At 32.1% G+C, this 25,785-nt stretch overlaps 1 protein-coding gene across 6 annotated transcripts in view; it reads left to right on the top strand.

Moving 5' to 3' along the window:
* The first annotated feature begins 274 nt into the window (after positions 1–274).
* Positions 275–25,785, top strand: part of LOC143246518 (ubiquitin carboxyl-terminal hydrolase 40-like) — a 76,942-nt gene continuing 51,431 nt past the window's right edge. The window contains exons 1-8 of one of the 6 annotated variants that reach the window (XM_076493351.1): positions 275–391; positions 1,133–1,300; positions 7,399–7,565; positions 9,853–9,978; positions 12,052–12,090; positions 12,679–12,825; positions 19,469–19,555; positions 21,369–21,425. In XM_076493351.1, the coding sequence (XP_076349466.1) occupies positions 1,195–1,300; positions 7,399–7,565; positions 9,853–9,978; positions 12,052–12,090; positions 12,679–12,825; positions 19,469–19,555; positions 21,369–21,425 (729 nt within the window). In that variant the 5' untranslated portion in view covers positions 275–391; positions 1,133–1,194. Of the gene's footprint in view, positions 1,301–7,398; positions 7,566–9,852; positions 9,979–12,051; positions 12,091–12,678; positions 12,826–19,468; positions 19,556–21,368; positions 21,426–25,785 lie in introns of all 6 variants that reach the window. The other 5 variants (XM_076493353.1, XM_076493352.1, XM_076493349.1 and 2 more) reach the window with 5 other exon arrangements.

The raw sequence follows: 25,785 nt of genomic DNA, 5'->3' as shown, positions 1-25,785 counted from the left end.
TAAAAATTTACACTTTTGAAAGTAAGTAAAAATATATATTCATTATTAGGGTAACTTTAAGTTACTCGTGTGTGTATTAAAAAAGCAGTCTGTAACACATTAAGAAAAACTCCAGTCACATTGACGCAATAATGATCTTGTTTTAATTTGTTTTGGTTTATTTACAGTTTTTTATCATTTTACGAATACATTGTATACCACTCGTGTCAATAGTCTTTTTGTTAAGTGTTCCAGACAGTATTCTGTCAATAGTTATCTCCGTTTTAACACACAACCAGCACCTCGTGGTACAAATAGTGTAATGGTAAATAGAAGGTTGTGGAGTATGCATGTTTTAAGTTCGAGCGTATGACAGTTCAAAAGCGTGAATTTTGAGTATAAAATATCAGAAGTATCATTGGTCTTAATATTTTATTTATTCAATTAGAATGAACAGTAATGTTAGAGTATAATTTTAAGTACATATAATATTAAATATGATATGATGACATTTTAATGATACACTAATATAGTTTGACGTTGATTATTTAGAGACGCTATTTTTGTTTTGTTTTTTTATTGATAATGTGACTGAGTGGAGTATCGTGGTATGATATGGAATGTTAATTGTGCTTTATCCACGCAGTAATGAAATAATTTGAGGTAGACATGTAACGTCGATATTGATCATTTATCACTTCTAGTGTACCTGTGCAGGCTCACTATGTTTAAAAATAAAAGCAACAAACTTCAACTGAAATTGAATCCAACTTTTAAGTTTAAAGTTGTGTTTTAGCTAAGATAAGAGGCCATACAGTGATATACGGGATTAAAATTTAAAAGAGAAAGTAGTACTACAAGTACTGTCAGAGAGCAATTGTTGTGATAAGAAGTAAGCTGTAAAAATTGGTAAAAGTGCTTGAACTAAAAGATGCAAGGCATAGATTAGACTAGTAAATTCCTGGACTTATGAGTTATATTGTGTTGAATGGTAAGTGATATATATTATTATAAGAATAGAAAGTCACAAGTGCCTTGATTGTAAGTTGCATAATTCCAATTCAACATTAACTTGAATCATCAGATTCTCTAATATAAAGTGTGTAAAAGAAAAGTGCTTCACAGATTAATATGTTTGGGAATCTGTTTGAAGAAGAAAACAGACACTTCACAAAAGGAGACTCAAAAACAGTCAGCTTGGGAATATTAAAACCAATGCCACCTCGTCCTCCTTGTGGATTATGTGGAATCGAAAATCAAGGAGCCACTTGTTATTTGAATTCTTTACTTCAGACTTTATTATTCACGCCAGAGTTTCGAGGTATATGTTTGTGTGAATTTTATTGTTTTTAAGTATGGAATATGAGGGTTTGTTTGTGTCTATTAAACAAGTTATTTTTAATGTATGTTAAAAATATTGAATTGTAGTATTGGAGTGTGTAGTAGGATCAGTAGAAATGCATAAGTGTTCCGAGTTTTAATAACTGGCTAAGATGTCATGAACGTTTAATGAAAGTACTGGAGGGATATATCCTGTATACTTAAAAAAATAGTGAACTAGTTTTCACTGAATGATAAAAAATTTTAAAGAAGAGTATAATAAATGTTTTGAATGATTTGCCTTATGATGGTTTTAGTTTGAAGTCACTGAAATATGTACTAACACACCCATACATCACATTGGAAAGACAATGTCCTGAAAGGTTATGTATGGAGAGTCATACCTGAAAACTGATTTGTCATTCCCAGTGGTGCCATGAGGGTACATGTAAGGTTTGGTGACAGTTGGTCCTTTTAAGTGGGCAAAGACACATACAGACTTTTGTCAAGTAATAGGTTAGATTAAAGAGTTTTTCTGAGTTGAAATTTAAATATCTCAGTTACTAAATCATAAACTTAAAACTCTTAGTATGTGTTGAATGTCTTATGTTAAAATCCTTGGCATCCTGAGCAGTTATTGGAACTGTGAGAAAGTTGAACTGTTAGAATGTTTTTTATTCAAACCAAAAACACCCATAGATGTAGATGCTGTAGATAATTTTATTTGAATAGTTAAATACACAACTAGAGCAGTAGTATTTCCTAGGTTGTTAATTGAACCAAAAACGTGTGAAAGTATAATTCTGTGTTGTTTTTTTAAAAAAGAATGTGCTTACTTTTGTTATAGTAAATAGACAAGACCATGAATATAATGTATTTAGAAATGTGTAACATAGGAACTGCACTCTTGAAGGATGCTGATGTAAGGGTTATTACTGAAGATAGTGAAAAGTGTAAATTATTTCTTCTCTTCTGTACTTGCAAGAGAATATATTAGGAATATTCTTAACACAGCATTTTCTGAGAAGTATTGGAATAGGCTTGAATCTGTGGATATTAATCCTTGGTAGTAAGTAGAAATACTGAGAGATTAAAAGTGGATAAAGCATCAGACCAAAAAAAACTTTTTCTAAGATTATGAAGGAGATTAGAGTTGAGATTTATGAATTTTACTCTAATTTTCAGTGTGTCAGTATTGTGTGGGCAGGCACTTGAGGATTGAAGAATTGCTAATATTATTTGTTTCTTAAAGGGGACAATTAGAGTTATTATGGACACAATAGACCATTTAATCCTGATGGTACAACTGTATGAAAAAATTCTAGAAAAATTTACAAGATCATTCCTTGAAATATGACATCGTGAATGAAAAGATACATGGATTTGTCACAGATAAATCACATCCAATTAATAGTTTTTTTGTTTTTTTTTTGTCTGAGTGTGTAATTTGTTACCTCTGCAAAGGAAAGGATATACATAGACTTGCTGTACTTAGGTTTTCAAAAAAACTTGTGTCACACGAAAGAATAGCCAAGAAAATTGGATCAGTAGGGATTAAGGAAAGACTATTGGATTAGATTGTAAGTTGGTTGAAAAACTACCAATGCAGTGCTTTGTTGTTTGTTGTAAAGTGATAAAGTTTAAGGGTGCATTTATAGATATATTGATTATAAGCCAAAAGAAAGAATTTTCTCTGTACAAATTTCTACTTTGGTCTCGCTTGGAATGCTGTGTATACAGTTGTCTCCTTATCTAAATATATTGCCTTTGAAAAGGGTCCAAGAAAGGTGACAAGGATGATTCTAGCAATATAAGGGTTAGGTAAAGATCTTTTATTTTCTCTTGGAAAAAAATTGGTAAGAGGTGATCTTATTTAAGTTTACAGTATTATCCATTAGGATTGATAGGATAAGGCCTGTGATTGTTTTTTTCTACTGTATCTGGCAGATAGTGGAACAAGAGAAAACAATTTGTAAACAACATAGTAAGCTCCAGTTGAGAAAATGTTATTTTTCTGATAGGTTGACTGACTTTTAGATTAAGTTGCCATTAGAATCAGTGGAAGCCAGAACTTTATAAAAGTTTAAAGATATAGAATTGATGGTTTTAAAAAAGTATGGGTGGATTTATATTTTTAATTTTACAAAAGGTGAGTAATGATTATGTAAAAACAGCCTTCAAAGACAAATGGTCCTTTGTTGCTTGCATGTTGTCACTGTAAACTCTGATGAGGACTTGTTTAGATTGTTTTTGTGTTGATCTTATTAACAGTGTTAGAGATTTTGATAAACTACCAGTGAGACGTTTATCAAAGAGAGGAACTATTAATTTTGGAAATGGAAACTGATTTTCCATGTTTTTGCTCTCTAATTAAGATTGTCCACATCCCTTTAGATAAGAGAAACACTATCATAGTATTAGCTCTTTCCAAAATTTTAGCATGGTTGAAGCATTATATGCTTTCACTCTAAAGTTTTTCAGATTAGAAATATTGAAGTTCAAGAATTTATACAAATCATTGAATAAGTATATAAAAACAAGAAAGGCCTAAAACAAATACCTGAGAGACTGTCAGTCATGTTTCATTTGGAAAGAAATATCTCTTCAGTACTGTCATGTGCTTTCTATAACTAAACCAGATTTTTTCTTTGTCTTATTTTAGTATTTTTCATTAATTATATTGGATTCTAACTCTAATTAAACCTGTGTTTTGTATTTGAAGATGTAAACCAATTGTTTCCCATTGCAAAAAAGAAAATTATATTTAAAATGAAAGAAAACATATGCATGTACTATAGTTTTGATCTGAATTTTCTATCAGTTTCTTAACTTAAGTAAACAAAAATAGGGTCGCTTTAGTCATCAGTATATCTTAACTCGTACAACATTAAAAACCTGCTTAAGTATATGCATACACGAAGTTAGAGATCTAAAATTTCAATGGACTGACTGAAGGAAAATCTTTTGATACTAATCAGTTAATTTTTTTCAAGGGTGTATCTGGTTGAAGGAAAATGTATGGACTTGTTTTCAGATTTTCAAAAAATGTTTTGATAAAATGCCATGCAAAAGAAAAACATAAGCAGGGGCTGAGGGAAAGACTAGTTAATTGAACTGTAGGATGGTTGAATGAGAAAAAAAATGAGTTTGTTTCAGTGAAGTCTAGTTAAGCTGGATACTTGTTAGTAGCTCTGTGTCATGGGTCATTGGCTTTTTTTTTCTGTTTATGTTAGTGATATTAATAGGGACAAAATATTTGACAAAATAAATTTAATTATGGGAAATGAAAGTTCATGCATTTGAGGTTCTGTAACTTGTATTACATATTTAATAGAGCTAGGAACTCTTTTAGTGGTATGACTAAAGGATTTTGGCATAACGATGGACAAGTCACTCAACCCATTGAGGCAGTGTTTTGTTTCTAATTTCGAAGCTAATAGAACTTTATGTTCTATTTATAGACATATTCATAACAAATCAAAAGAAGTAATTATCTCTATATTTTACTGTATAAGCCTCTCTTGATCTTCGTATCTAAGAAAGTATTATTACAGTGATAGGTTGTCTCATTTGAGATAAAGGTAAAATCTGATTTTGCTGATGCTTAAGAATAATTGACTTGCAGAATGAGTAACCATTAGCAGTAGTGGAGTTTAGTACTTTTTGGGTGTTTGAGAGGGGAGTTGCAAGCTTTATGTGAAAAGTAGTTTGGTTTTCAAAAATTTTGCTGTCTACAGAAGACAGCTTTGAAGATAGAGTTGGGTGACTTAATCAGTTAACATAAACAGTTATCTCTGGGTGTGAAGTACATGGATTAGTGTCAAGTAAAATAAATGATTAATTAAAGTTATGATTAAATTGATTATTGACACAAAAGTAATAACCTAATCAAAATTAGTATTTTCAATCATTACTGTTTTTGATTGTTCCCATTTTCTAATTAGTTAAAATATTGCTATTACTACTCATCATCATTATTTTCAGTTAATTAAAGGTTGTTTGTCTTTTATCAGTTAGTGTTTAACTCATGAAAATATTCAACAACTCAAAATTGGTTTTTTTATTGTTGCTAATTTTGATTATTCCAACTAACCAAGTTACATGAAAAGAGTAAATTAGTTGAATATAATTGTTTAATGAGTTCAATGGTTAATCAGTTATCAGATTCCACTAATTGCTCAGATGTACAAGAAAGGCTCTTACTTGTCCATATGTTATATCTTCAGTACATATCAAAAGCTACCCTCTCCGAATTCAAACAGTTTTTGTTTTGTGATATCTTCTTCTGAGATTATACTCTTGGGAAAAAAATCAAAGGATGCAAATTTCCCATCATTTGGAGACAAAGTGGAACATTATCTTGTACTAACAGTAAAAGAGAAACAATATCATTAGGAATTATTGGCTAGCATATCATTATACTTGTGTTCATGTTTACAGCCATGTTAGAAATATTACAATACTTCATTATTCTACTAGTACAGTAATATTTAGAACTAACACATATGTAATATATATAAATGAAATAGAAACCATATAACCTGAGCACTTTTGAAAGGTGAACCTTTCTTCTTCAGGGGCAAACTGTGTTTATAAAGTGATATAAATACAAGTAAAAATATTTGTGTGTAACATATGTTTAGTTCTTTATATATATATATATGTACACACACACACACATATCAATGTTGTTAATAGAATGACAAGTTGGAGTAATATGTAAATTAATAGATGAATATGTGAGCCCTGTTTTATTTGAATTTAGTTGCTTTACATTATTTTAGTGCATAAATTATTGTGGAAACCTTTATAAGACTACAGTTTGTAATTCTGACTTTACTGAAATTTATCTGTGTGTAAAGTTAAAAGTTTTTATTATAATAAGAAATGTCTTAACTAATGACACTTCAGCATTAAATGATACTCGGAAAGCCACATTACCAGCCAGGTAATAGTGCATCAGTACCAAAAGAGTTACTTGACAGTGTATAGTGAGTGGCTGGTATGCTATCCACTTTGATTAACTATCAAGATTGTGTCAAATTTATTTTAAATATTTTCTTAAAAATGGGTTATTTCACATATATAAACCCAATGAATAAAAGTCTTTTATAATTGACTTGTTTTAAAACCTACATTTGTGGGAACTAACAAAAGCCAACTTTTGTAAATTAACAAAAATGTCTTTGCTAAATCAGGCAATAAATGATGATCGGGTAAATGACACAAAATGGTTACTTCTCTCAAAATTACCATGTTTCCCAACATCAAAGACACAATTTTTCCCCAAAATAAGTTTCAAATTTTACCCTGTGTTTCCCAGACTGAAAGTTACGTTGCTCATAGGTCTAAACCTAAGCCTAGAGGAAACATTTTGGTACTAGACAGTAATCCAAGGTCCTCTATGAAATGTGTAAATCAGTTAGTATTAAATAACAAATAAATAAACAAGAACAGGTCATTGTACATGTGGTGCTGTACTATCTTCACTCTTTTTAATTCTTCAGGCTTAGTAAAACCTTATTATTGGTAATAATACAGGTATTTCAGTGATAATATAAGGTATACACTTTCGCAGATAGATACGATAAGCATATAACTTAATCTGAGGCCAGGAAGTCTTATGTACAAGGGGATTAAAAAATATAGTTAACTTTTATCTGGTTAATCATATGACTTTCTAAAACAATCTGTTTACTGAAGTTGATTAATTTTTTTGAAATGGAATTCTATGCATTAACACTAAGAATGTCTTTTTTTATGGACTGACTTTAACTATTTTGCAGTAGTTAACTTCTTTTCATATATCCGAGATAAATTACATAACATTTAGGTATTAAGTGTATTATTAAAGATATGAGGAAATACACCTTTTAAACTATATGTATACATAAAACTGATTGTCTGGGAAAAAATTGTTTATATGATTAGGTACTTTCAGAAAGACAGTTTATTGTAGTTATTTATCAGTTAAATTTCAGATACGTATTCATAATAGAAAGATTGTTCATTATGTTTTAAGTTGTTGTTTTTATTAATAGTTTTAGTACTCAATTAGCTTTGAATGAAATTAACAAGAATTGTACATATTTCTTCCAGAGGGACTTTTCCAGGTTGTTGAAGATGAATTAGGAAGCGTGGACAGTCATAAAGCACGAATTATTCCTCTTCAACTTCAAAGGCTGTTTTCTCGCCTTTTACTAAGCAATAGCTTAGTAACGTCAACAACTGAACTGACAGATAGTTTTGGGTGGGCAAACAATGAGGTTAGTTAACACACTGAAAGTTGGAAGGACCAGAAACTCAAAAATGTATTTATTAGCCTTTTACAGTCGAGCTTTATTGGCACCTGACCTATTTATGCTGATACTTATTTCATAAGTCATGAAGAAGAAACATTTGAAGGAAACTGTTAAATATATAATTAAATTAAATCATTTTTTGAAGCTTAGATTACTTGTTAAATATTCCTTCACTTGGAACTCAAGTTTGTAAAATAACAAGTACTGTACATTATTCATACAATAATACTGTTGAACACAGAAGTAAAATTATTTGTGTGGAGCATATATCTGTATCTATATATATATATATATATGTGTGTGTGTGTGTGTGTGTGTTGTTTCAGTATGGTATCATCTGAAACTTTACTGTGGATTCAGTAATGGTAACTTAAGTAGCAGAATATCATTCTTTATCAGGATAATTTGAACTTATTTTTTTTAAAATTTGTTGTGATTTATTTGGTCAAAATTGAACATATTGATTGAGAAATATTTTATGGGATGTTCCCCTTGCATTCTCATACATTTGTAACAGTATTTCTCAGGAAATTTAATTGTACACATGTTGGAATCCAGGATAATCATACATCTCTGTGACATTTGAATACCCATGACATCTTTCAGAAATTTACACAAGTACACAGAGTGATTTAATTGTCAACAATGACTTCTTCAGTCTTCTTTCTAAAAGTAATTTCCCATAGTCGTTGACATTCGTTATCATGAATAAGAAGTCTAGTGTCCATACCTCCAGGGAAACACCTAATTTCTTCACCTTTGACATTTGTGTTCTTGGCTTAGTGGTTAGAACACTTGACTCTTGGTTTGTCCTTTCAAATATTGTTACTTAACGTCCTTGCCATTATGGCTGTTATGGTGTTATATTCTGACAGTCAGTCTGCTTTTCATTGACAAAAGAGTAGTCCAAGAGATCCCTCTTGTCTGTCACTTCAAAATTAAGGATGGCTGGCACTAGTAGACCTAGAATGGCATTGTGTGAAAAATCATCAAAGAAACAGTACTCAATACATATTCAAAACATTTATTATGGGTGAATAATTGTTACTGCCATGTTTGCAGTAAATATGTATTTAGGCCAGATTTCATTTTCCCTGAGCTATACTTTTTAACTTACACCTCCAGATTTTTGTTTCATGCCCTTTTTGATGTGTTGCTAATTTAAATAAGAACACTTTGTTTTATGTTTCACAGTATTCACACTAAATTAAATCTTTAGAGGTCAGTACAAGTATTATATCCTGTTTTTTAATGTGTCATAAGAATTTTTATTCTTCCTAATTATGTTGTGACTGAAAGGGATCTACAGGTCAGTGGATGAAAAAGATTGAGGTGTCTTTAAATCCTTTGTGATTTTCCAACATAAAATATTCTTGCCTTAATGACCTTTATTTGTAAAACTAAACAATAAGTTTCCAGTTTGTGCATGTTTCATTGCCTGCATTTAATACATAATGTAGTGTGAGATGATAAAAAAAAAAATAATGTGGTAGTTATACATGTGTGTGTGTATACACTTTTTGAAGATAGTCTTGTATAATAATTTAGTTCATTTTTAATGCAGATTTAAATTTCTGATTTTTATGCTGTATTCTACAGGTATTCAAAGAAGAATAATGGTGTATTAATACTTTTTTATCATTCTTTTTGCTGTTGCTGCATTGAGCAATAGAATGTATTACATATACTGTCTTTCTTTCCCTATGTATGTGTATAGTTACTTGACTGTTGCATATGTTCAGAAGGATAGTATTTTATCAGATGTGTTTTGATTAACTCTTTGAGTTTTTTTTCCATATTCAGTGTTTTGTTTCTATAGCTGTGTATCACTGTTTAGCCGTGATAAAATAAAAAAAAATCGATGTGTTTTCTTTCATTTTTATGAGAGGTTTCCTTCTCTATCATCTCAGAAAATCTAAAGTGAGGAATGTTAGAGAAGCCCTAAAATTTATCCTAAATAAGTTTTAGATACTAAATATCTTTAAAGAGTGCTCTGAATGTTTGTAAGTCAAGATGAATGAAATACATAACTGAGAACAGTAAACCTAATGATGTTGCACAGTTGATATTTGAATGCTACTAAACAATTGAAGAGCGTGATTTCAAAACTTGGTGAAATCATAAATAGAATGTTTGGTACAGGAAGCAGAAAGGGATCAGATGTGCACATATTCATAAGTATTGACATTCAGTACTTGTTTATTGTTTGCAAAGAATGATTCTGGTGGTCAGCTTAATTTCTTTGTTTCAGGAACTTCAACAGCATGATGTTCAAGAATTAAACAGGATCCTGTTTTCTGCCATAGAAAACTCACTAGTTGGAACTTCAGGGAAATCCTTGATCTCACAACTGTATCGTGGATCAACTGTTAATCAGGTTTCCATTTATTCTCATTTGATTAATATTTATTAGAATGATTTAAAGGTTATTTTTGTTTACTTTTGTGGATTTTTTAGAACAGTAAAATAATTTTTTCTAGCATAGATACCCTTGTATCAAAGAAAAAGATTCTTCCAAAAATAATACTTTGTCTTTTCTTACAAGATCCTTTAATCCCTTAAGCATGTGCCTACAAGACCTCATGCCACAAGGTTTGAGCAAACTTGCATACATGCTTGTTCTTGGCTTCTTAGTGAATATGACAGTTTGTTAGATACATCTATATTTTTAGACTGTTGTTTCACATAAACATTAGTTACATATTTTATGCTTTTTGTATTGTGTACACAATATTTCTGGGATTGTGCGTATGTGAAATTAGTATTTGTTATTTTTTTCTCTATTTTGCTTTTTGTCAACATAATTGTAATAGGTTCTTTTAGAACAACTGTGTGACTTAAATCCTTGATTGAGAATTTCAATTGAAAATTTTGCTCAGTGAATTTGTAAGAAAATGATGTATTCTGTAATATCTTCACTACAAGCATTATAGAACACTATTTTTCTCAAGAAAGAGCATTGAGCCGTTTATTTCATGTCTATAAATCCAACTAGGTTTATTGTTCATGTCAATATTGTTAATAGTGATATGATAAATTGGGAGTACCAAAACTTTTGTGAGAATGTTTCTATTGTTAGTGACAGCAAGTAAATATATTATAGAATGTACATGTTAAAATGGACTTATGAGTCCTAATGATTTATAGATGAGCCATAGAACTTCAAAAGATTTGAGCTAATCAGATAATTTCTATGTGGTGCATGATCGGACTTCCAAATTGTTAAGTTGTGGCATTGGAAATAGTTATCTGAATTACATCTTGGGAAGTCTGTGTTTTTAAATACTAAAGTAATGTTTATGTGTTATCAATTTCTCATGCAGATATTGATAGAATTTACTAAACTTTCTAGAAATATTTTTTATATATTGATTTTTAAATTTACATCAAAGCTCCAGAAGTTCAGGCTTACTTTTATATATAATATCTGAACTGTTATGTTAAAATTCTTTACATTTATGCAGATTTGGACTTATGGATTAATATACTGTTAGAGGTTGAATGTGTTTCCTTTCTTAACTAGCAGTTCACTTTCTTTTCCAAAAAATGAATTTATTTTTCTGTTGCATAAGTGAGAATCAATAGGTTTAATTGCCATTTTGAGTGAAAATTTTGGAGGTATTAAATTTCACATTTTCAATGAAGTACATATGAATACACTTCTCTTGGATGTTATGAGGCAAATGATGAAAGCTCTTCCACAAAATTGTATGTTGTATAATAAAACCTTTTTGTAAAACTTTAAAAAGTTCATTATGCAGTGTTGTGTTTTAAAAATACTGTAAAGTATCTCATGTTGAGAAAGCCTTACCAACTACATTTTAAATGTCATCTAAATAACTTAATTGAACATTAAAAGTCAATACATTATTGTTTTTATACTTATAAAATAGTAACCTAAGATATTTGTTAATGAAATTTTCATTATAAAAACTTGATTGATTCTATAATTATAAATACTGATAATTCAACATAATACTAATTGTTTTCAAAAGATGTTACGTTTAAAGTCTGCAATAAGATAGCTTTGTTAATTGTTATTTCTAACAAGTCGTTAACAGTTTAACATATACAATCCCTAAGTTCAGTGATTCATTTATCACAGAGTATCTTGTTTAATGTTTATTATTTTCGTCAAGTACTTTTTTCTAGTATCTTTTGATCTCCAGTCATGTTGAAATATTGAAATAAGATCAATATCTCTGTTGAAATTATACATAAAACTCTAGCAGTAAGCGAGTTTATGATGTTGGTTTCCCTCTTTGTGTGTTTTCTTTTCTTTTAAAATTACTACAAAGATATGAAAGGAGTTTTCACCAGTAGTGAAACATCTACAGTTTATTAGGTGGGAAATGTAATATTGATTTCATAAAATGTCACAATTTTTATGTTGACTTTTTGTATAAGATGTACCATTGAGATTATGTTGTATAAGTTTTTTTTATTTCAGATAACTTGTCAGCTTTGTGGAAAAGTCAGTGAGAGAGAGGTGAGTTTATTGTTTGTGTAATGCTAAAGTTAGTAACTTCTTTTTCTACCATTCACTACTTTTGATGTCAGTATATTCCATTATATTAAGTAACTTTATGTTTTAATGCTATAATTCTGAATGCAAGAAGTTTACCAAAATAGAGAGAAGTAATTCTTTGGATGAATTATAATATCTGTGTCATATTTATGTAAGTATTTTTGTTTGGCTGGTATGTGACTAGAAATCTTGGAAAGACAGGAATGGACCAGAAGCAGTTAGATACATTTATAGTTCAGAGTGTTTGTTTTCAAGTTCTGAAAGCCAATCATTTTGATCTTATAAACAATGCTAGGGTTAAAGATATTAATTTGTATGTGTCTTGTAATATTCAGAAATCCAAATGTTTTAGAACTTGTTCTAATGTTCTTGTAAAAACCTTCCCTGTTAGGAATTCTTGAGAGTGCTTACTTTCTTTAGAGTTTTCCACGATTATCAGAAAATGCTCTTTAATATGTGTTTGAAAATAAGATTGTTTATGGTCAATATTATAAAAGATTTTATTTTGTAAGTTTATCAGTAATATTACATTTGTAAATTTAATTACAGGAAGACTTTCTGGACTTGAATGTAATTGTTACAGGATACTCAAGTCTACAGGATAGCTTGAACAACACTTATCTTCATAGAGAACTAATGAAAGGAAAAAATCAGTATCACTGTAGTAGTTGTAACCAGTTAGTGAATGCTAAGAAGGTTTGTTCTTTTTTTGATATAGTGCAAATTATATTGAGAACTAACACTCCAGCTTAGGCGTATAAAATGTTTTTGATGTTCTATTCATAGTCTAGTAGACAAAAGAAATGTAATAATCTGTAGAGCTTTGAAGTTAATTTATATAATTGATTACCCATGAGCATTGTCACATAAATATTAATGTTACAGAAGTCAATGGCTGATTGGAATTAGTGTTTCTTCTTATTAAAATTTTCTGTTACTTCAACTATTGTTCTTGGGCAGAAAGTGTTATTTCCCAATTGCTTGTGCCTAAAGTAAATGGAAAAGACCTATTTTTCTTATCAAACTTTGCTTTTGTGACCTGGGACCGCATAACGAAAACATGATGGGACACTATATTTGGGGGCTGATATGTGAAAGTGATTTACATCACAGTTGCAAATCTCGAAAAACTACTCACTTCTAAACATTTTTGTATAACTTTGGTATAAATACATGTAAATCCTGATTCATGTGTTGTTTTATTCAAACCTTATGTAAATGAAGATGTGCAAATTTGCCTGTTTTTACATAGAAAATAGGTTAATTTCTAAATTTTATTATCTAGCTCACAAAGGCAAAGTTTGAAGGGAGTCATGACCATTTTCTTTACTTTTACAACATAAGCAATTAAGAAATAACGCATACTGTCTAGGAACGAAATTTGTGTTGCATAATGTTGTTATTGTTATTAATTCAAGGCTGTTTGGTTTAATTGATTCATGTCATAATTTATAAAAGTAACCAATTAATCAAGATTAGTGTTTTTGGTTATCACTATTTTGGTTTGTTCCAACTATCTCATGTGAGGGTGGCCTTGTGCAGATGGACTAAGTGAACTTGACCAACTTTGTAACCATTCTTTAACTATGAATTTATGCATATGATATAACTCTGAATGTAGTACGTGTTTTAAGAAATTTGGTAAGTTTTTGGTAAACAGTAAGCGTCTGTTGTACACAAAATAATCTAGTTTTTCCAATAAGGTATATTCAGTAAGGATACATCTGTGAATTTATGAAACTTTTACTAACTCTGTTTGAGTGAAAGAAGATTTTCAAGCTCGGAATAAAAATGCTTATTTTCATTTTATGGTTTTCATATACTTATCTCTAAATGAGTATCAAAAATTTATTGTAAAAGTTAGTACTATATCTTTTATTTTCTTTACCCTAACATTAACTGAAGGGAAATAAAAAGTTAATGAAATAAAATAGAGTAACAGACAGTTATAATTATTCATCTTAACAGCCTCAGTTCCCAACATTTTCACATTATTTTTCATTTATTATTATTTTATTGTTCTTTATCTTTCTCAGTAATATGATAAATATAAAATAATCACAATCTCAGCAGAAGGATTTAGAGCAAACAAATTCATATTACATCATGTAACCTCAAATCATGTGAACAAGTGATCTCTTAAAAAGTTTTTTTTTATTTAAGTTTTGGTATTTAACTTAAGTTTCTACTTTTTGTGTTTCAGTTAGTTTTGGTGAAAAATGTATTACAGTTAACAAAATTACTTAAAAAACAAGGACTTGCATTATTTTAGAGATGTAATTGCACTCAGGAGCATTCTTTGATAAGACCACTTTTCCAGTGTTGAATCCAAACCTTTTCACGAGTGGGGATAGGAAATGCGAAGCTGAAGAAGGAGTGAATTAAAATTTAACAAAATGGAAAATACTGCATTTTAAAACACTTGACTCCCAAATTTACAATATATTTTGTTAACATTGGTTATGATATTTAAATATTTTTTATAAATTACCAAAAACAAAAGTTCAAATGGTTCACTGTAGCACACTTGGAGGAAATGAATATGTCTTGATTTTTACCATGCAGCTTATTTAAAATATGGTTCATGCTGTTGAAATAATGCTCAACTTCAGCATAACTGTAAGGCATTAAGTTAATTTTTTTAAGATTGTCATAACTGATGTTTGCTTTCTACAAGTAATGCAACAACATTTTTGTTGTGATCTTCTTGCTCACTTGCAATGATCTTGAAGAAGTTTGTCTCTTGACAACATCCAGTCTATCAAAGAAGCTACATCCCTTCTTTGTGTCATTATGTGTCAAAATACACATTGACTGGACTTTTGGAAGGAAGAACATACCTGGATGAAGAAAAAAGCTTGATCATTGAATCAGTACTCCATTTCTTTAATCAAAGTTTCAACAAATTTTTAAAAATTGTTTGAAGGTTTGACTTTCTGGCTTATTTTCAAGAATTAGCCATGTAACAGAACTCTTTGCTTGGAGGATTTTAAATCTGCATAGGTTATACCAGTAAACTTTTCTTTTATTTAAATGGGTACAGTAAGTCTCTATGATTTGTCATTGATACCAAAAGCTGAGAAACTGATGACAGATTTAGGTTTTGTTTTTGCATAACTTTGCTGATATAGATACTGTGTATAAAGACTCATCCAAAACTGCTAGGATAACATGAAAACTAGATTGCTCCATTTTCGTTAAGATATCTTCCTGATCACAATGCTAAATCTGCACCATCTTTGTTTAAGCACATACAAGCCATCATAATTGAGTAATAAGTTAAGACAATAGGAAAAGATGTATAACTATTGGGCCAATACACTTCAACTGATTCTGCATTCATGCTTTGATGATTTGAGGCATGGTGAACATATGTGCTTGATGACAAAAATAACTCTTCATAGACAAGACTTTATTTCTAATTGTGTTTAAGGCTAAATATAAGAGTAAATAAGGAATTTTCCTTTCTGCTTTTTCTGAAAGCTACTTAAGCACACCACCTACTTTTCATGAAAGTGCAAGAAATTATTCTCTTGTCATTCAAGTTACTTTTCATCAGCTTCCTCTGAAGTGAACTCATCATGGCTTTGAAATCAGTACTTGCTAGATTAATAATGCTTAAGTGTGTTTCTTTAACTACACTGCAGTCAGTCGTATAATGAATGAAAATTGACAACTGACTCGTAATGTTGGTATCTGATGATTCATGCCATTGTTGAGTAATATTTTGTTATTTAATTCTGATATATCACAATTATCTAGAACTTCAACAGTGTGGGCCAACAGATCGTAAGCTGCAGCTTTGTTTACACATGTCAAACAGGTGCTCTGTTTTTTCCACTCATTGATTCAGAGTCTTGTAGCATAAGAAAATGAGCAATCAAATGTTCCTACTTCATAATTTGTGAAATTTCTTCCTTTGCTATGAAGTAGATGCTACTCACAAATGCGGTCATTGCTTCCTTGTTGGGACAATCTTCCTGAGTCAATGTTGAAGAAGTATGAATCACTCTTTTAAGATCCTTATCACAAACCTTTTGCATTGCTTGAGCATTAGTCATGGATTTAGAATGTCTGTCAAATTTCCCAGTATTTCCTGTTTCTTTCTGAAAGTTGGTGAGGTTGTTATGAAAGTATCACCTCTTCTTTGTAGTGCATCTAACTTTTTCAAAAATTCTTGGCATTGCTTACAAAATTCCCCTCCAAACGATGCATCAAAAACAGCCATTCATATTTGACTTATAAATTCTTCTGATATTTCACTGAATTGAATGAGGAAGTTGCAACATCAAGGGTTGATGTACCAACATCATTAGTTCTAAGACTTGGCTGCTAGTTTTGGCCATAAACATAGCATCAGCACCATTTCTTGCTACCTGTAGTCTAGTTTTCTTTCTAACAAACTGTATAATTGTTTTATGTGACATACTTCACTGCAAAAAAGTTTAATCACAACATTAAGTAATGCACAAAACAAGCAAATAATGTCAAAACACTACAAATGTAATATCTAGTAGCATCTAAATAGTTTGATGAATTTGAAGAATGTTTCATAATAAGTCTAACTCATACAGTCCAACTCTAATTCTGGATTTTTTGATACAGGCCTCTCTCTCTAGTGATACACATTGACAGCTGTCCAGATCAAATATTTTTTCTTTCAAGAAGTTACCAATGTTGCATCCAGAAGTTGAATGAAGTGAATCATGACTCGTGTGTCAATTTTCCTGTAATCTTGAGAGAGACTGGCCATGGTCGATGCCACCCGACCCTTGTTACCCGGTGGGTGCTGGATCAGGCAAACTGGCCCTCTTTTACTGCTTTCACAGAACTTGATCCTGCCATTGTCTGTAAGCCATTAATAGAAGACTGTGTGGCAGCAGTAACTGCCTATATTGTACAAGCAGCTGCTCAAGGTATTCCTAAAACCTTGACATGTTTTCCACTATATCCTCGTCCATGGTGGAATCCTGCCTGCTACATGGCATGGAAGGCTCAAAATTGTGCCTGGCATACTTTCTGTAGATATCCCACACTCTCGAACTGCATCGCTTTCCAGCGGGCCATGCACATGCTCGGTGGGTAAGACGTCAAAGCCAGAAGGAATCTTGGATTAAGTTCACAACCAGCATATCTTCTACCACCAGTTACAAAGTTATGCAGGACAAGATTTGAATGGTCAGTGGGCAGTATAACTCTGTCACCCTCTTGATCTTGCTCCCTGATGGCCAGTAAGTAGTTGATACCGGAGCATCACTGATACTCTGGATGAAAGCTTTTGCTGGGTATCTAGCACTTCTGCTTGTTCCTCCACCTTCTTTGCCATCAAGACTTGGACAGAGCAATCACCTCTTTCCTTTCGTGCTGATTGTCTCTATGACTATAATCGTCCCTTTACGTAAACTGGTGGAACTCAAACTGGCTCTTCATTGGTCTGGCAGTACATCAGTTGGACCTGATGATGTACACTATGAAATGCTGCACCATCTATCGCCTGCTTCTCTTGCTATTATTCTGATTGTTTTTAATGGATCTGGCAGGAGAATGTTTTTCCTGATGCCTGGTGCCAGGCTATTGTCCTACCTTTCTCTAAGCCTGAGAAGGATTCCAAGATTCCTTCCAACTTCTGTCCAATTGCTTTGACGAACTGTCTCTGTAAGACCTTAGAGAGGATGGTTAATGCTCATCTTGTTTGGTTCCTCGAATCAAACAACCTTCTCTCGCCCACCCAGTATGGGTTCTGATGACAGTGCTCCACCATGGACCACCTGATTCGACTTGAAACTTCAATCAGAGAAGCCTTTCTCAAACGACAACATCTTGTATCAATATTCTTTGACATTGAGAAGGCTTATGATACAACATGGAGGTATGGCATTTTGCAAAACCTCCATATATAGGGGTTACGTGGCCATTTGCCCATTTTTATTAAACATTTTTTCATTCAAAACTGACTGGCCCATTTCTCTTTAACATCTACTTCTATCCAGTTTTTTTGGATACTGGACATGTTGGTATTTACGGGAACAAGCTCGCCGATACCTCAGCTAAATCTATCTGCTCTGGCACTATCACCACTGTGCCTGTCCCGTACATGGATTATGGTCCTGTATTCAAGGCTTGCCTCCGTGCCAGTTGGCAGTTGACTTGGAGCAAGCAATGTGAAAACAAGCTTTTCCAAATAAAACCCTGTATTGGACTTTGGCTTCTTGCTTCTGTAAGGATCAGAAAAAGGAAGTTGTTTTAACTAGACTATGTATTGATCACAGTTTTGTAACTCATTGTTTTCTTTTATCTGGAACTGATGCACCAGTGTGTAGTCTGTGTAACACTCAGGTCACAATAAACCACATTTTACTTTCTTGCTGTTGTTATGACTCTCAACAATGGCACCATTTTAAACATGTTCTGTCCCAAGGTTTGTCCATAACACCAGTGATGGTGACACTGTCCACCTTGGTAATGTTTTTAGTTTTTTAAAGGCTGTTAATTTTTTTAATGCTATTTAAGTTTTTTTAATTTATACATTAGACCTTTTTTAATGTGATTCCATTTTAAGAATCAAAGTACATCTAGTTCAATTTAAAATTAGAAACTGGCCGTAACAATAAGTAACTCGAAACCAGGACTGGAAAGGCCAACTTCACATGACTAATGCTGCTGTTTGAACTACCTGTTAGTCATCCTGGACAGTTATTATTATAATTTTGCTACACGTTTTTTAAAACCTTTTTATTACTTTCCTTTTTGAATAACTCAGAACCAGGACTGGAAAGGCCAGCTTCAGGTAACTGATGGTGGTTTTTGTACTTTCCTGTTAGTCTTCCTGGCGAGTTATGATAATTACAGTTATGCTAAAGAAAGTCATTTACAACTTGAATTACTGTAGTTTTTCTCTTAACATTGTAGAGTAGCTGTAAACATTGGTTTTATGCTACTTATGTTTTTAACTTTATTTTGTTTTATCGTAATTTCCTTTTATGAATTTTACTACATTTACTTTTAACTGTTTACTGGATGTTTGGCACAGGTAGCCTAGCTGCTTTGTGCCATAAAACATTAAATCTATCAACCAACCAACCTAATCATTTTATTTGGTAATCTTATAATCATTTATTGCAAAGTATTTTGTAAACTTCGTTGCTGATTTACCACAGAAAAAGTTTTGTGAAAGGGTAAAGCATTATTTCCTTAAAAGATAGAAGTATAAAATATAATTTATATTTGTTACTTTTAAATTAAAAACAACAACAAATGTGCTAGAGGTTTAGAACTAGGTCAGATTATTTGTGGTTCACAATTATAAGATAAATTATTATTCTAAACTGAATTTTTATAGGGTGCTAGAATACTCAAACTTCCACAGATCCTGAGTTTTTCCTTATTGAGATTCAATTATGACTTTTCAAAAGGAGAAAGAATAAAGGTATGGGTGCCTATAAATTTTGTTTTTATTTCATATTTTTTGTAATGTCTATGCAGAACCATTTGAAGGTTTCCACAAACTCATTATAGATTTGTATGTGCATAGAAGTAAATACATAAAAATAGATTGCTTGCTTTTCATGCTGAAGTTCTTGATGTTAGCCTAATTGTTTTACGTATTTAACTGTGTGTGTGGAGAGTTAATCCATTGTACAAACCCTTGTTTCTGTGTAATATACATAACAATGTTTATTATGTATCTTCACAGAACATGGTAAACTTTTTATATATACTACAAGTATGTTGTACACAAAAAACGATATTTTTTGATGAAGTATTTAAGTTCTTTTATAACCAAATAAGAAATTTAATACTTATGTATGAGTCTTATACTTTTGAAGTAAAAGATAACTTATTTTTAATAGTTTTCTTATCGATACTTCATTGAATTATTTTATTTGATTCAAATATTTAGTTTATGACACAAGAATCATAACACTCACGAAGTATATGATGTCATATAGCTGTTATGCTTTAGTTGGATTTCTAACTAAACTATAAGTGTGTTGAAAGTATTCCCTTATTTAGTTGACTTGAATTTGGTGATAACAACTTTGAATTTTGAGGATGTAATTCAAAAGCTGTCACCAGAACGAGCTGTTCTTACACACAATAAAGTAACTTGAAATATTCTTTTTTTTTTGTAGTTATAAGTTATGCCAGAGAGAATTATTAAAACTTTTTAAAAGATTGTATGTTATAAGAGGGTATAATAAGTAACTTTCTGGTTTACATATTGGTAAATCCAGAAGATTGAATGCTATAAAATTATATTACACTGATATGTATCAGTTAGTAATCACTATTTAAACTCAGATAGTGACATAAAAAATTTGTAAAATGGGTAGTTTAGAGCCAAGAATTGCTGTGTGATACACATAAGTTGAAATTAAATTTTTTTAAACATTTATCTTTGAAATTAATAAATTAAAACTTGTATAAAATTTGAATAATAATCTATGTTTTGGTACCAAGTGTATTGACATATTGAATCTAATTTTGTAAGAGTTTGTGAAGTGCTCACTTTGACCTAACTGTGTGCTTTGGGTTCAACATTTTTCCCAGTATGTAACTAAATGGTAGAGAAGTTTGTTTTTTATTTATTAGAGTTATTTAAGTGTCTAAAACCAATTCTGTAAGGTATTGTATATCACCTACAAAGCTATGTTAAAGACCCATTTGGACCATTTGGATGACAATAAGGAATTTTTGAAAGTGGTAATTTAGCAGAGTTTGATTAACAAATAATATTATTTAAAAAGGTTTCCTATCTGTAGTCTACCTGGAAATAAAGTAACCTTAAAGTTATGGCGAAATTGATGCAAACGTTGTGAAAACAAAAGTAAAGATTACTTTATAGATTAATGTTGCACTTTATTAACCACACTGAAACAAAGTAATTATGTCATGCAGTTAAAGTGCTCACAGTGTAATTGAAATACATTCTCATTTACCTTTTTGTCACATATAGATTGCAATACGAAAAATGATTTCTATCTTTTGCAATTTTCTTTCCCAGACATTTACACATAATTTAAAATAAACCAGATGTAATATGAAGAATTAAATTACTTTTAAAAAAAGAGATTTACGATTTACTGATTTTTCGGTGCTTCGATGTTACATATAAATTAATAACCTTTTTATTTTAATGGAAAACCTTTTACTATATTTACCATTCTTTGCTTCTGTTTTGTTGAAACACAAGTTTTTGTGTTTTTCAGTTGACTTTTTTTTTTAATTGTCTTTATTAGGAAACAGGAAAATTTTCATTTCCTTTAGAAATTGACATGGCACCTTATTGTGAAAAGGTTTGTTTATATTTTTGTTATACTCAATTGAGAATTATTTTCTGTTTTCAATAATGCTATCATTTGTCTGATATTCGTGTTTGATAAGTTTATCAAACTGTATTAATATCTATTGCACAAGCTTTCAGGTATTTTTGTGTAACAGTTTTCATGTATTCAGAAAGTATACTAGTTCCATTAAGAGATTTAGTAAACAGTCTATAGATAAAGAACACTACATAAATATAAATATTTTCACTATTTTCAATAATATTGTGGAACTAAAGTAATATATAGCTCTTTTTTGTTTAGAAAAAGGTGTTATGCAGGAACAGCATAATAATGGATCTAGAAAATACACAACTGAACAAAACGTTGTTATGCAGGAACAGCATAACAATGGATCTAGAAAATACACAACTGAACAAAACGTTGTTATGCAGGAACAGCATAACAATGGATCTAGAAAATACACAACTGAACAAAACGTTAATAGTTAATCTTAGGAAAGAAAATATTAAAGTTAGTAAAATAAATACATAATTATTTTAAATACATAAAAATGCAAAGTGTTTTTTTACCCAATAGATCTGATTCCAAGAGGTCTAAGTTGTTTTTTTTTCCTTCCCGTCACTCACTCTAAAATATTTTATGGATGTATCTAAAATATATTATTGTCAATCCACGCTAATTGATGAGTCAACAAACATGCACGTGTAAACAAAAAGACTTTCATGTGAGAGAAACTCTTTGTATTTCTCTTGTTCACCCAGTTTTACCCAGTATACTCTTAACCACAGGAACATTGGCTACTCTAGACAGCATTATGGAGACTAGTATGAAGTTGATAGACTTTCATATTAATAAGTTGTTTCTGTAATATTGTGAATTTATCAAACTTGTTTGATTGTCACAGTATCACAGAATGTTTTGTTATTTTTCATCCATTCTAAATGTATGATAAAGAAGCAAAAATTATTTTGGTGGTTTTTTTATTATATCATCTTTTGTTTCTCTTACTTACCTTTTAAATTATTTGAGTTTCTGTAAATATAATTTCGTATAAATTTTTTTTTCCTGGTTTGAAAGATAATCATTTGAGCTAAAGATATTTTAAAGCACACTTATCTCTTCCCTATTATACTTTCCTTCTTTCTTCATAACCAATGGCATGGCCAGGTGAGCACACTTATCTCTTCCCTATTATACTTTCCTTCTTTCTTCATAACCAATGGCATGGCCAGGTGAGCACACTTATCTCTTCCCTATTATACTTTCCTTCTTTCTTCATAACCAATGGCATGGCCAGGTGAGCACACTTATCTCTTCCCTATTATACTTTCCTTCTTTCTTCATAACCAATGGCATGGCCAGGTGAGCACACTTATCTCTTCCCTATTATACTTTCCTTCTTTCTTCATAACCAATGGCATGGCCAGGTGAGCACACTTATCTCTTCCCTATTATACTTTCCTTCTTTCTTCATAACCAATGGCATGGCCAGGTGAGCACACTTATCTCTTCCCTATTATACTTTCCTTCTTTCTTCATAACCAATGGCATGGCCAGGTGAGCACACTTATCTCTTCCCTATTGTACTTTCCTTCTTTCTTCATAACCAATGGCATGGCCAGGTGAGCACACTTATCTCTTCCCTATTATACTTTCCTTCTTTCTTCATAACCAATGGCATGGCCAGGTGAGAGCACACTTATCTCTTCCCTATTGCACTTTCCTTCTTTCTTCATAACCAATGGCATGGCCAGGTGAGCACACTTATCTCTTCCCTATTATACTTTCCTTTTCTTTCTTCATAACCAATGGCATGGCCAGGTGAGCACACTTATCTCTTCCCTATTATACTTTCCTTCTTTCTTCATAACCAATGGCATGGCCAGGTGAGCACACTTATCTCTTCCCTATTATACTTTCCTTCTTTCTTCATAACCAATGGCATGGCCAGGTGAGCACACTTATCTCTTCCCTATTATACTTTCCTTCTTTCTTCATAACCAATGGCATGGCCAGGTGAGCACACTTATCTCTTCCCTATTGTACTTTCCTTCTTTCTTCATAACCAATGGCATGGCCAGGTGAGCACACTTATCTCTTCCCTATTATACTTTCCTTCTTTCTTCATAACCAATGTCATGGCCAGGTGAGCACACTTATCTCTTCCCTATTATACCTTCCTTTATTCTTCATAACCAATGGCATGGCCAGGTGAGCACACTTATCTCTTCCCTATTGTACTTTCCTTCTTTCTTCATAACCAATGGCATGGCCAGGTGAGCACACTTATCTCTTCCCTATTGTACTTTCCTTCTTTCTTCATAACCAATGGCATGGCCAGGTGAGCACACTTATCTCTTCCCTATTGTACTTTCCTTCTTTCTTCATAACCAATGGCATGGCCAGGTGAGCACACTTATCTCTTCCCTATTATACTTTCCTTCTTTCTTCATAACCAATGGCATGGCCAGGTGAGCACACTTATCTCTTCCCTATTGTACTTTCCTTCTTTCTTCATAACCAATGGCATGGCCAGGTGAGCACACTTATCTCTTCCCTATTATACTTTCCTTCTTTCTTCATAACCAATGGCATGGCCAGGTGAGCACACTTATCTCTTCCCTATTATACTTTCCTTCTTTCTTCATAACCAATGGCATGGCCAGGTGAGCACACTTATCTCTTCCCTATTGTACTTTCCTTCTTTCTTCATAACCAATGGCATGGCCAGGTGAGCACACTTATCTCTTCCCTATTATACTTTCCTTCTTTCTTCATAACCAATGGCATGGCCAGGTGAGCACACTTATCTCTTCCCTATTATACTTTCCTTCTTTCTTCATAACCAATGGCATGGCCAGGTGAGCACACTTATCTCTTCCCTATTGTACTTTCCTTCTTTCTTCATAACCAATGGCATGGCCAGGTGAGCACACTTATCTCTTCCCTATTATACTTTCCTTCTTTCTTCATAACCAATGGCATGGCCAGGTGAGACACTTATCACTTATCTCTTCCCTATTATACTTTCCTTCTTTCTTCATAACCAATGGCATGGCCAGGTGAGCACACTTATCTCTTCCCTATTATACTTTCCTTCTTTCTTCATAACCAATGGCATGGCCAGGTGAGCACACTTATCTCTTCCCTATTATACTTTCCTTCTTTCTTCATAACCAATGGCATGGCCAGGTGAGCACACTTATCTCTTCCCTATTGTACTTTCCTTCTTTCTTCATAACCAATGGCATGGCCAGGTGAGCACACTTATCTCTTCCCTATTATACTTTCCTTCTTTCTTCATAACCAATGGCATGGCCAGGTGAGCACACTTATCTCTTCCCTATATACTTTCCTTCTTTCTTCATAACCAATGGCATGGCCAGGTGAGCACACTTATCTCTTCCCTATTGTACTTTCCTTCTTTCTTCATAACCAATGGCATGGCCAGGTGAGCACACTTATCTCTTCCCTATTGTACTTTCCTTCTTTCTTCATAACCAATGGCATGGCCAGGTGAGCACACTTATCTCTTCCCTATTGTACTTTCCTTCTTTCTTCATAACCAATGGCATGGCCAGGTGAGCACACTTATCTCTTCCCTATTGTACTATCCTTCTTTCTTCATAACCAATGGCATGGCCAGGTGAGCACACTTATCTCTTCCCTATTGTACTTTCCTTCTTTCTTCATAACCAATGGCATGGCCAGGTGAGCACACTTATCTCTTCCCTATTGTACTTTCCTTCTTTCTTCATAACCAATGGCATGGCCAGGTGAGCACACTTATCTCTTCCCTATTGTACTTTCCTTCTTTCTTCATAACCAATGGCATGGCCAGGTGAGCACACTTATCTCTTCCCTATTGTACTTTCCTTCTTTCTTCATAACCAATGGCATGGCCAGGTGAGCACACTTATCTCTTCACTATTATACTTTCCTTCTTTCTTCATAACCAATGGCATGGCCAGGTGAGCACACTTATCTCTTCCCTATTATACTTTCCTTCTTTCTTCATAACCAATGGCATGGCCAGGTGAGCACACTTATCTCTTCCCTATTATACTTTCCTTCTTTCTTCATAACCAATGGCATGGCCAGGTGAGCACACTTATCTCTTCCCTATTATATTTCCTTCTTTCTTCATAACTTTTCTTCTTTCTTCATAACCAATGGCATGGCCAGGTGAGCACACTTATCTCTTCCCTATTATACTTTCCTTCTTTCTTCATAACCAATGGCATGGCCAGGTGAGCACACTTATCTCTTCCCTATTATACTTTCCTTCTTTCTTCATAACCAATGGCATGGCCAGGTGAGCACACTTATCTCTTCCCTATTATGCTTTCCTTCTTTCTTCATAACCAAT

The sequence above is a fragment of the Tachypleus tridentatus genome, chromosome 3, assembly GCF_004210375.1.
Source record: "Tachypleus tridentatus isolate NWPU-2018 chromosome 3, ASM421037v1, whole genome shotgun sequence".
In the NCBI taxonomy this organism is placed as follows: Eukaryota; Metazoa; Arthropoda; class Merostomata; order Xiphosura; family Limulidae; genus Tachypleus; species Tachypleus tridentatus.
Note: the sequence above shows the minus strand (reverse complement) of the source record. Positions and strands in the feature narration are given on the sequence as shown.